Source organism: Tamandua tetradactyla, chromosome 10 (genome assembly GCF_023851605.1).
Source record: "Tamandua tetradactyla isolate mTamTet1 chromosome 10, mTamTet1.pri, whole genome shotgun sequence".
In the NCBI taxonomy this organism is placed as follows: domain Eukaryota; kingdom Metazoa; phylum Chordata; class Mammalia; order Pilosa; family Myrmecophagidae; genus Tamandua; species Tamandua tetradactyla.
In genome coordinates this window covers 72,081,738-72,094,095 of record NC_135336.1, presented here as the reverse complement: position 1 = coordinate 72,094,095, position 12,358 = coordinate 72,081,738, and the positions used below count along the sequence as shown (strand labels likewise).

The 12,358-nt window shown below is 35.8% G+C and overlaps 1 protein-coding gene across 1 annotated transcript in view; it reads left to right on the top strand.

Moving 5' to 3' along the window:
- Nucleotides 1-1,242: 1,242 nt before the first annotated feature.
- The window catches only part of SAMSN1 (SAM domain, SH3 domain and nuclear localization signals 1), a 122,547-nt gene continuing 111,431 nt past the window's right edge, over nt 1,243-12,358 (top strand). The window contains exons 1-3 of the mRNA XM_077118725.1: nt 1,243-1,264; nt 3,010-3,096; nt 9,181-9,260. Of these exons, the coding sequence (XP_076974840.1) occupies nt 1,243-1,264; nt 3,010-3,096; nt 9,181-9,260 (189 nt within the window). The remainder of the gene's footprint in view (nt 1,265-3,009; nt 3,097-9,180; nt 9,261-12,358) is intronic.

Here is a 12,358-nt window from a genome sequence, read left to right as displayed (position 1 = left end):
AAGAGATGATCATGAACATACATTGCCAAGTTTGACTGTCAACCTAACATCCATGTTATTTCATCAATCTCCATTCTACTCACTATGAAATTTTTTTAAAGCAATTCCCAGACACGTCTTATTTTTTCATTATCCATCTCTAAAATATAAGGACTCTTTTTTCTTTTTCTTTTTTCTTTTTTTTTTTACATGCGTAGGCACCAGGAAACGAACCTGGGTATCCAGCATGGCAGGCGAGAACTCTGCCACTGAGCTACCGTGGCCTGCCCAAGGGATCTTTTTAAAGAAAACAGCAAAAAAAAAAAAAAAAAAAAAAAAAAAAATTCAATGTTCAAAATTCTCTGATAGTGTCAAGTGCTTTACACAATCGGTATTGCTTGAGTCAGGATCCAAACAAGGTCACATGATGCATTTGTTTCATATGTCCCTTAAATTATAGATGTCTCTCTCCATTTATTTGTTGACAAAACTAGGCTGTTCTTCCTGAAGGATTTTTGATATTTCTGAATTTTGCTGATTGCAACCTTGCGATATATTTTTTAAAACATTGCCTTTTATCTCACATGTTGAATATATATATTTTTAGTGAGAACTAGAGATGGGAAGAATTCGGGTTAAATATTTAAAAAGAAAAAGAAAAACTAGTTCATTAGCAACTGTCTATTTCCTGGTGCATTACCTTGGAAGCTCACATCTCATCATCTCCATTTCTATGATAGCAATATCAGCCATTGGGTTCAGGTGACGTCAGTCTCATTTATCCAGCACAGGTTTCCCCATCAGCCTTTCAACATAAGCTTTTTTAGTTGCTGCTAACAATTTGTTGCTAACAAATGGTCTTTATTGAATCCTGGTCTATTGTTTGATGAAGGATTGTAAAATGATTGTATTCTGCTGGTATCATTCTTTCTGTATTTATAGACCAGAATTCTTTAATAAAGACCTTTATCTCATTAACCATTGGTTTACCTACCATACAGGAATGGTCCACTTTTTTTTTATGAATGTTAGTTTGTCCATAATGCATAGACATTTCCAGACCACTTGTGTTAACCATATTTTGCCGCCTAGGTTCAGAAAAGTTCAAAACCATAACTAAACCTTAGAGATAGAATTAATTTCCACTCTCAAAGCATTGCACACATGTTTAAGTGATCTCATTATAGTTGATGAAAATATTGCTTATTAAATCTAGACTTAAATATCTGTTTCTTTTATTCTTCTAGGTCAATCCAGAGGTCTATGTCTGAAAATAAAGCATTCGGTTAGTGATTCATAGGATTTTTCTTGCAAATTTCCCTGAAGGTTCTTTTTCTTCTGTTGCTACCATAAAGAAACAAGTAATTAATGAATGTCAAATTGAATTCTATAGAAGAATTTTTCAAAAAATCTTTGAATTCTATAGAAGAAATTTTAAAAATATGTGTAGTTTCCATTCTAACTTTAAACGGCTAACACAAAGAAATCATTGATTTATTTCGAATGATTTTTTTTATATCTTTAAAAAGAACCATTCTCTTTAATGGCTTATTGACCATTTGTCTTCCAGCTTCCCACCTTTAGGTTGGCTGGCCCATAGACAAGGTGACCTCATGAATCTAGAAGTAAATAAAAATGAAGTAGAAAATGGTTGCATTACAAAGGACTCACCCACAGCCTTTCACATACCATACGTTTTCTTTAGTTTCCATGATTACAGTATCTATATCAACAAAGGCAAAGGGCTTGATTTGCATTTTATTTCTAAAATAAAACAAAATGAATTCCATTAATTACTTTTCAAAGATTAGTAGACTTCTCTTTCCTTCCTATAAAGAATACAGGGAATGACTAACTATAAAACATTCATGTCAGGGACAGTGCAAGGGTAGCTCAGTGATAAAATTCTTGCCTGCCATGCAGGAGACCCGGGTTCCATCCCCGGACCAGGCACCTGTCACCCCACAACGACAACAACAGACATTCACAATGGCCAAACACCTGATTTTTCCATCAAAAATTCATTTATTACGCAGTATGGTATACTTGCAGTTACCCTTTTCTCCTGTTCCTGGCCCTTCCCTGCCCCCAGAAGAGCCTCTGAGTCCTAGTAGTCATACCTCTCCCCCTTTTTTCAAAACCAATTTCCTGGTTAGGACCTGAAAAGCTCATTTGGATCAAAGGGATGGTCCTCAGTGAGTGCATCTTCTACGGGTTTTTGCAATATAATCAGGTCTTATTTTTTCCCAGCAGCAGCCAGATGGGCTGGATCCTGTCTGTTTAGTTAGGGTCTTACAGGGCACTAGTTGATGAAGGAAGAAGGCAAATATTTCTTTTCCTTCTAGATTAATCCTCATAGTAGGCTGCACAGTTTGTGCATACAAGATTTCCTTCCTAGCTTTTAAAATATTTATATAGTTCTTGAGGAGAAACTGCCTTCTTTATAGTCAAAATAGGAGAGCAAAAGTGATTTTAAAAGCAATACAGCATGTCTCCATGCTATGCTTTGGTTGCATTATTTAAAATTTGCTTTCTCATTGATGCAACATGAGAATGGTTATTATTCGGTAAGTAGATTAGAAGGGATTCCAGTTTTTCATTTTGGTGGGGTTTAGTCCTTCACAAAATGTCAAGATTCTGCTCTAAGTGTTAGGGGGACAAGGCTGAGCAAATCATGGACCATGCACTCAAGGATCTTACAGTTTCTTAAAACTCTCACAGCTTGGTATTCTCTTTATGTGTGTAATCATTTTGTGAAAGATAATGGAGATGTGGAGGGTGGGGACACTTTAATTTATTCATAAAAATATAATTATTAATGCAAAAAAATTGTCCAAAGAGTAGTGTAATCATAAGCTATCAAGAGCTATTTTAGTAGCCATATTCTACAATAGGCCTTTGGATGCTTAGGTAGTTTAAGGAAACAAATGGGCATCCCACAGTACACCTGATGCTGAATGTGTTTTGATTTCTGATTGATGGACAGATGTCACTGAGAATTCTGATAACCAATCCTTTGTTTTACTTTAGAAGGAAAAACTGTGAATGATACAATCTGGCAGGAATCCAGAAAGCCTGAGCATGATTCCTACATCAGAAGATCCTGTCAGCTAAAAGGTAATTGCTAAATTTGGTTTCAGCTGACTTTGCATTTTCCCAAAGAAGTTTGAAGGGCAGGTGAGAAAAGTTTTCACCTGTTACCACTGAAATAAACAGAGCATTGTTCTCTACTTAAAAAGGAAAAACAAATATATAAAATTATATTTTCAACATACATTTACAGAAAATGGAATCTAATTAGGTTACCCATTGAAACATTCAAAGAATCAATTGACAATAATATCAAAAGGCCTTGAGGGTCAAAAAAAGATAAGGAAAATAAAAATCAGCACATAAAAATCACTCGGCATAACATCAGTAGAGTGACATTTGTTATATTTGGGTTTTCTAAAAAAGTAAAGAAAAATAACCTTGATTATAAAGGCAAAAATTCCGTCATTTTATTATTTAAAAATTCCCAAGAAGAACAAATTAGAAGTCAGATGTGGAAGAATTTATTAATAATGAATGATCTCATAATTTAAATTACTTAACTCTGGGAAGGTAATGAATAAAACAGAAAGTCTGACGAGTTCACAAAGATGAACAACAGAATGGAAAGTTGATCTGCTTGAGATTCTCCCTTCAATGTTATTAGAACAGGAACTAATCTGATGACATTAGTTATTGATAATTTAAGACCTTCTGAGATATGTAACTTTAAAAAGATTTTTAATATCATGGGACAAAAGGTTTTATAATGTATTTTTATAGTTAGGAATTTGATAGTTTGATAATGCATTTTGTACAGATTTTGCCATTTGTATTTCACAGAGCTCTTACAGTTACAAAGTAATTATGCAAATAATAAATTTTCCTTTGAAACATCTCAGCTTTTATCCAGGATTATCTAATATTTTGGTGATTAACTTCAACTGAAATTTTTAAATATATTAAATTTCATCTATCATAAATAAATGAATAGATAACTTAGTAGGAGATTATTTGAAATATTTTCTTTCCCTTACAGTAAGGGCAATGTTTTAATAATATCATGTTTTATTTTGACTCTGTCCTTCACCTCATGGAAACCGGTTATATTCATTCTTACCCTAAGTCAATCAAATATTCATCAATCTGTCCATCTGTCTATCTATTGATTTACATATCTGTCTATCCATCTAATAAGAATATTATATTTTAGATGATTGTACAGTAATCTATGTTATAGAAAAGAGGGCATAACCATGTTAGAGATTATTTTTTCATTATACATTTCACCATAAAATGTCTTTAAATATTCTATTTTCTAAAAATTCCTTTGGTGAAATGGTGTGGATTTTTTTAAAATATAAGAGCATTAAGCAAGAAATTCTATTACCACTCTACTTGCAAAACAGCCAGGGATCTTGGCCTTAGGTGTGTGCTGTGTGTGTATGTGATTATCTGAGCAGTCTAGCGGACATTTCAGCAGTAGCACAGGACTTGAGTCACAGGACATTACCTAAGGATTAATGCCGCTCTGAGAGGAGTTGATGGCCTGAGACCAAGGCTGCCAGTGCCATTGTAAATTGAAGGGAGAAATTAAGTGGGCAAGGGAGGGCCACAAGTTGTGGACTTGGATTTTATGGGCGTTGCAACTTCATTTGGAAGGCTCAGAGTATTTCTAAGCAATTAGTGCCCTACATATCAACCCATAATATTTCTTTCTTATTTTAAACACCACTTTTTAACAGTTAATTGTGTAATTGCTGACAAGTGGTTTACTGTGCCTGAGGATAGTCAGGTCTGTGAGAGTCTGATGAAATGAAGATCGAAGGTACATCATTGCTATAATCCACAGCCCATGACTTTACTGGACACTAATGAAGAAACTGGAAAGCCTCAATAAAACAGAAGGAAATATATAGGGAAATAAACAAATGGGAGTGATATTCATTCCTAAGAAATCTGTTACAGATTCCGAGAAAAAAACCAAAACAGGCCATTTCCTTCCATTTCAATTTCAAAATTGTAGTTGTACATGACATTTATTATATTAATATTTCAGCCTTGGAGAGTAACAGGGCCTGATGAAAAAAAATTCCACAGGCTATATTTAAGCAAAGATTTTTTTCTGGTGTTTTCATTCATGAAGCTGTTCATGTAGCTTTGACAAAATGACTATGCTGTATCAGTGAAGACAAAATTTATTAGAATAAGTTGAGTTCCAGAAGTACAATATTTTTAGTTTATCTAGTCCATTACCTCCCTCTAAGAAGATTTTTATCTAAACCTATATCTATGCTATTTAAAAAGATTCCATCTTTAAAATAAGTGTAGGAAAATTTGCATGCTCAGAATTTTACAACTAAAAAAAATGACATAACTTAAGTATCAAAGGAAATGAATATATGCTAATTGTTGGATTTTCAGTCTTATGAACAATCAGGATATTCATAGTATTCATTCTAGTTCATTAAAGTCAATTTAAAAATATTTAAATTTTTTTGGCTTTAGTTTTATGGAAAAAAATGCAAGAAGAAGACATTTTTAAATATATGAATTACATTTTATCCAAGGACATGGTATTTACTACTTATATAAAAATAGGTTTGAAAAGCAGACTTATGTATTTTAAACTGGAAAGTACAAAAAAAGAAAACCAAAGCAAAATTTAAAGCATAATAAAGTGATGGTGGCTTGAAAAAAGCATGTTTAAGATTAGAAAATTTTCAGTGTGGCGTTTTAGACTGTTTCATAAAGCTCAAAATATTTAAACAAAAATTGGCAGATACTAGTAAAGGAAGGGGCCTGATAAGATCAAGAGACATGGTTAATAGCGAAAAGAGTATTAACTTCGTCCACACTGCTGTGCAATTATTTTTAAATAAGTTTTCCTTGCGTATAATTTTGGTGAGACTCACTAGCAGAAGAGAAACTCATTGGGAGAGAAGAGGTGTTCTTAGGCCCTTTTGGTCTAATATTTGAATTGCCTTTGGTGTGGAACTCATTTCTCTCCTAAATCCTCGTCAGTGCCATCATTTGGCCATAGCCTTTTCAAAGTAAGCATATGAATCTTTTTGGCTAAGTTTTTCAAGACCTTATTAAATCTTTTCTTATTGGCATGAGACCTTCACTCCCAAGGTGGCAAATGTATAAAGTTGCAAACACCTTTACCATTTGGTTCAATTTTCAGGGAAAACATATTTAATTGAAAAATTGTTTCTCAGAAGCAGAGTTCTTTAGGGGAATCCATTCAGTAGTGTTATGGTTGCATGTTTCTGAAAACTGGTTTGGTTGTAAGTATCTCAATTATCTAGAAGCTGATTTGAAATGGATAGTTTTTTCATCCCATCCCTTTTGTTTATTGTTTGCTGCATCCATATTTGAGGGGTGATTGGAATCTGCATTATTAAGCTTTCTTTTGTGCATTCTTAAATACACTGATTCTTGTGACATGTTTATCTAGTTCATGCAAATATTAGTTATCTATTGTTCTAAACAAACCACCCCATAATATAAAACAGCAGCCATTTTACTAAACTCATAGATATTTTGGGTAAGGAATTTGGTCAGAACACTGTTCTACAGTGATATCTGAGCTCTTATCAGGTAAGAAGTGAATGACTGGGGATGACTTAAAACTGGTGGCTAGATCATCTGGAACCTTCTTCCCTTACATGCCTGGCTACTGGGCTGGGATAACTTGAAGGATGGGCTCAACTGAAGCTGTCAACTAGAAAGTTTGCCCAAAGTTCTAATTACTTAGAACTTTGTAAGTAATGTGACTTGAGCTTCTCCCAGAATGAGTGCTGCATTTTGAGAGGGAACAGGAGAGAGTATGTCACATGTCATATGAGGAAGTGTCTAGAATGTGAGTATCCCAAGACACTGGAGCAAAATTGGCAAGGCTTAGTCTGACCTAGCCTTGGAAGTCACAAACATCACTTTTAATACATTCTGTTTTGACAAGTGTCACTATAAGGCCACCCCAGATTCAAAAAGAAGAGAATGTCTCCGTCTCTGCATGGGTTCTGGAAAGGCCATATTGCAGAAGAACATGCGGATGTGAGGTATAATTGTGGCCATCTTTAGAAATACGTAACTAATATAATACCTAATTCAACAGCTGTTTTTGTTACTGCTCAGACCAAATTGCTTGTCTTCATAACTGTTCTCTTTATAGGCTAATGTTTGGGAGATCCCCAAACAAATGGTTATTCTTCATAAAATGCCTTCTCGTGTCCTAAAGCACTCAAAGTTCCCCCATTTTCTACAATGGGGGCCACCAACGAGTAGTTTCATAATGGAATTTAGTCTGAACAAAAGCTTGTTTGGGATCATTTCGTATTTTTAAAACTCAGGACATTTTACATTAAAATCTAGATATTTATATTCCCTTGAAAAACATGAGGAAAGCTGGCAATCCTGGGTCCCAAATCCCAACTGGCTTTAGCTAGAGAGAGTTGAAAGCAACGACTGTTGGGGTGTGGTGTTTCCGATTACCATAGACCTTCCATTTTCTCCCTCACCAAATTCACTGTATTTATTTAAGTTATTTGTTTGATCACTATAGATATTTATATTGGAACATTGATCTAGTGGATAATATCCAAATCTCTCTACTTGTTCCCAAGGACCATTAAAATTCATCATAACTCACCCATCCAATCCTACTTCCTCCTACTCCATATCCAAAATTATCCTCTGGCCTAACCAATTTCAGTCTCTTCACTTGCCTAAATATGTTCCATTCATTCTGTCCTGCAGCCCAGTATCCACAGAGTTGCTGCTATATTTGAACTTTTTCCTTTTTTTCGATTTTTGCAAACCATCTCCATTTTTCAAGGTTCCTTTTGCGCCTTGCCCTTCCACAGTTACTCTGGATCATAGTGACTTCTTTCCAAATGATTCATGCATTTTACTGCCTTGCCTGGTAAGCAAGTGTTTAATGCACATACTCATGTCTTATTTCTTCTGCTAACCAGATACCAGAGCTCAGGAGACCACTTTCCTATTAATTTTCTATAGAAGAATGCCTATAAAAGCAGCCCTTCAAAATTCATTTTACAAAGGTCAGAAAAGGGAAAAGATGGAAAGGAAAAAGGAAAGGAGGAAAGGAAAGTTTTTTATTTTCTAAATATGGAAACTAAAATATCAGGCCACAAAAAAATCAATCGCTAGCATCCTGACCCTCTAATGGAGAACTTCATTCAAAGAGCCAGATCACAAAACCAGCTAATTTAAAATTTTAGCTTCATTCTGGCATCCTGTAAAATAGTTACTTTGATTAAAATATTAAGTTATTAGTGCAGATAACTCAAGAGACTGAAATATGGATTTAATGTATCTTTTAACCATGGTCATGAAGGGATGTAGAGGAAACTCTGCACTGTTTGTTCACTGTGCATGGAAGTGAGACCATGTGCTCCCTTCCTCCTCCCCTCCTAGAACAAGGGAGTGAGAACAGTGGGAAGTTGAAGCAGTGATTGAAAGTAAAAAGGAATGCAGGTGGTTCTGTGGATTTCAGTCTCTTCATCTGTAAAATAAGGGGCTTAGATTACATGTCCAATGATCGTGGGTCCTATAGCATACTGTATCCTATAAAATTAAAAAAATGAAGCCACGTTTTACAGAGGGTGAGAGAAAAGTGCTCATTTTGAAAAGATTTCATTTAGCTGCAAGGAAATGGATGCCACATTCCAATTCTTCTGCTAAAGCACGCAGAGAACAATTTTAGCATAAATAATTCATGTTGAGAAGACCTAAGCTAATGAAGCTCAAAATGCCAGGGGTGGAAAGTATAGTTTAACAGAAACAGGTGAGGTAATTATTGCATGGAATTTTAGCATTTTGGAGTCACTTGTGGCTTTAGTAGTCAGTTAATTATATCTTTATTTTCAAGAGAGAAACTGAGTCCTAGAGAGGATCCTTGGCTTGCTCAAGGTTCACAGTTGTTTAGTGGCATTCTTGGTTTTTATTTTGTTAAATTTTTGATGTTATTTTTGAATCTGTTTCTTATCAAATTAGTATACCTTTAAGAGAAGAAATATTAATGATGTAACTATATAATACCTTAATAGTCTAACTAAAGAAAAATTAATGAGTATGAAAATGCTCCTATGTTCTAAATCCCACAATTTCTGATAATCTGTATCTAAAATTTATCTCATTTCATAGATCAAAATGAAGATGGTTTTCTTTTGAGTAATAACATACATACACTTCAAGGAAAAGGGCTACAGGACATTTCCTATCAGGTAATGTGAATAATCGATGGCTTCATGGTATCTTGTGAAAATCATACTGTTATTGAGCTCCCTAATATGGTAGCTATAATATACAATACCTTGGCAACCTTGTAGCTATTTTGCATATAGTTATTTTAGGTTTTTTTGTAATTGATATGCTTATGTCCCTGCAAATTAGAATATAGATGAAAAACTCGAAGAATGACTTGAGTTAATAAACCAGTTTGATTATGCAAAACATCATGCTCTACAGCCTTTTGATGAGTAACTCTGGGCCTGTTAAATTAATATATTGAGATTTTACCTCACAAGAACCATGTTAAGTGCTAGAACTGTTTGTCAACCATCAGTGTGGGGCACATGTCTCCTGTTTTTGCAATTGATACTTAGAAATGCACTGTGATTCCTGACATATCCCTTCAGAAGTTGCGTTAATTAGCCCAGCAGTTCAAGCAATTAAGAATGTCTGAACTTTGGGCCTCCCCAATAATAATAACAGAGCATTAATTAATAGCTGAATAGCTGCTGTTCATTCTAGAGCAAGAAAATGTGAACGAGTCAATAGGGCCAACTCAGGCATCCTATTGACTTTTGCTATTTTTTCTAACAGCTGTGGGGTTCTCTTTAATCATTCTGATAGCTCTGTTAGAAAATTTTGAACTGACCTTCCTTGGCACACTAGGTCAATCAGTAGGCAGAAGGCATAATTGTGAAGATCTGATTTGATGGGGAAAAAGTGCTTGCATGCCTAAATCCAGCCTGATTTCTGAGGCTGCTGGAGGCTCTTTGATGAATTAGACAGTGTACCATAACTTTTGATCAACCATAGTTTCTGCAGGCTGTTCTAATACTGCTGGAGTGATGGAAGTGTACTCCAAGGGTCCGCTATACCCATTGACTGCTCTCTCAAAGGCCACCCATTGATAGAGCACCAGTCTCCCAGTGGATCACCCGCATTGCATGGTCAAGAGGTGAAGAGTCAGACAGAACTTGGTTTGATTCTTGGTTTAGCCCTTAGTAACTGCATTGAGTTGAATAGTGCTCCCTTCCCCAAATTCATGTTCACCCAAAACCTCAGAATGTGACAATATTTGGAAATAGTGTCTTTGTAGATGTAGGTTAAAATAAACTACTGGATTAGGTTGGGTCTTAAATCCAAAGACTGGTGTCCTTATAAAAAGGCTTTCCAGTGACATGGATACACACAGAGGGGAGATGGCAGTGTGAAGATGAAGAGGCAGAGATTGAAGTGATGCAATTATGAGTCAAGGGCACCTAGGACTGCTGGTAACCACTAGAAGCCAGGAAGAGGCAAGGAAGGATCTTCTCCTTCAAGCCTTCAGAGAGAGCATGGCCCTGCCAATCCCTTGATTTAGACTTCAAGTATTCAGAACTGTAAGAGAATACATTTTTGTTGTTTTAAGGCACCTAGTTTATATCCACTACGACATTCCTAGGAAACTAGTAAAGTAGCTATGTGACTTTGGGCAAATTACTTGATCTCTCTCTGTCTTAGTTTTCTTATCTGTTGAATAGGTCTTTAAAGAGCCTGAAACTCAGGACTGTTATGAAGATTAAAGTGAGATACTTCGCTAAAGCCCTTAACTTCATGGCTGACATTAAGAAGATGCTTAAAACGTTTAGTTCTTGTTGTCATTGCCAGATCCTGTTCCCTTTTTCTCCCTGCCTTATACCTCCCCCTCCTCTTCCTCTTTGCAAAGGCTTAATGACACTTTCACAAACACACCTAGTGCATTATCTCTGAAATATGCAGTCTCATTCTCCTCAATTCAGATGAAGCCTCAGATATAATATCTAAGTGAAACATTGTCTGATAGCCAGGAAAAAAAATAATGATGGTTTACAGTAAGAGCTCCCCAGACATGCTTTGTGCCAAGAAGAATCTTTTAGTTGTTAGTAAAAAAATAGAACCATCTCTTAGAAAGAAGAGAATGATATAGAAATTTCTTAGAAGAAAAGAGTTGAAGATAATCCTTCACTCTAACACCAGACTTTCCAGAGGTTTGAATCGGTCAATATATGATACTCATAAAATGGAAACTATTTCTCAATTGTGGCATATAGTTTTACATTGAAGGTTAGTTGAAGGCTTTCTAGCCAGTGGCAGTCAAGTAGGAGCTGTCCAATCTAGAAATCTTCATTTGGGAGTAGGAACCAGTTCTAGTTATCGTTAACATTTAATATTTTCCTTATTCATAGTAAGCATTCAACTGAACTTAATTAATGCAAAAAATGCTTATCTGTGTTACAGAATACTTTGGTTTAACCAGAAGTGTCATGCAAAATATTAATTTGTTAACTCCTTGTGACTGAGAAAATGTGGAAGCAGTTTACCATCTAAAAGATGAAGAGAACCATTCTTAAATGGAGAAGCAACTCTGTGTGGAGAGGGGTTACTGGCCTGTCAGTGGGAATCGGAACAGATTTTGACATGGACCTTGGCCTCCCATCAGTGAAAAAATGACTATCCAGAACAGTATTTCTCCAAGTAGGGCCTGGGGTCCTTCTGTATCACAACCACTTAGGGTAGTGTTCTAGTTTGCTAGCTGCTGGAATGCAACATACCAGAAACGGAATGGCTTTTTAAAAGGGGAATTTAATGAGTTGCCTAGTTTACAGTTCTAAGACTGAGAAAATGTCCCAATCAAAACAAGTCTATAGAAATGTCCAATTTAAGACATCCAGGGAAAGATACCTTGGTTCAAGAAGGCCGATGAAGTTCAGAGTTTCTCTCTCATCTGGAAAGGCACATGGCGAACACAGTCACAGTTTCTCTCTCGGTTGGAAGGGCACATGGCAAACAAGGCATCATCTGCTACTTTCTCTCCTGGCTTCCTGATTTATGAAGCTCCCCGGGAGGCATTTTCCTTCTTCATCTCCAAAGGTTGCTGGCTTGTGGACTCTGCTTCGTAGTGCTGCATCATTCTCAGCTCTCTGACTCTCTTATTCTCTAAAACGTTTCCTCTTTCGTAGGACTCCGATAAACCAATCAAGACCCACCCAAATGGGTGGAGACGTGTCGTCCCCTAATCCAGTTTAACAACCATTCTTGACTAAATCACACCATCCAGGGAGATGATCTGATT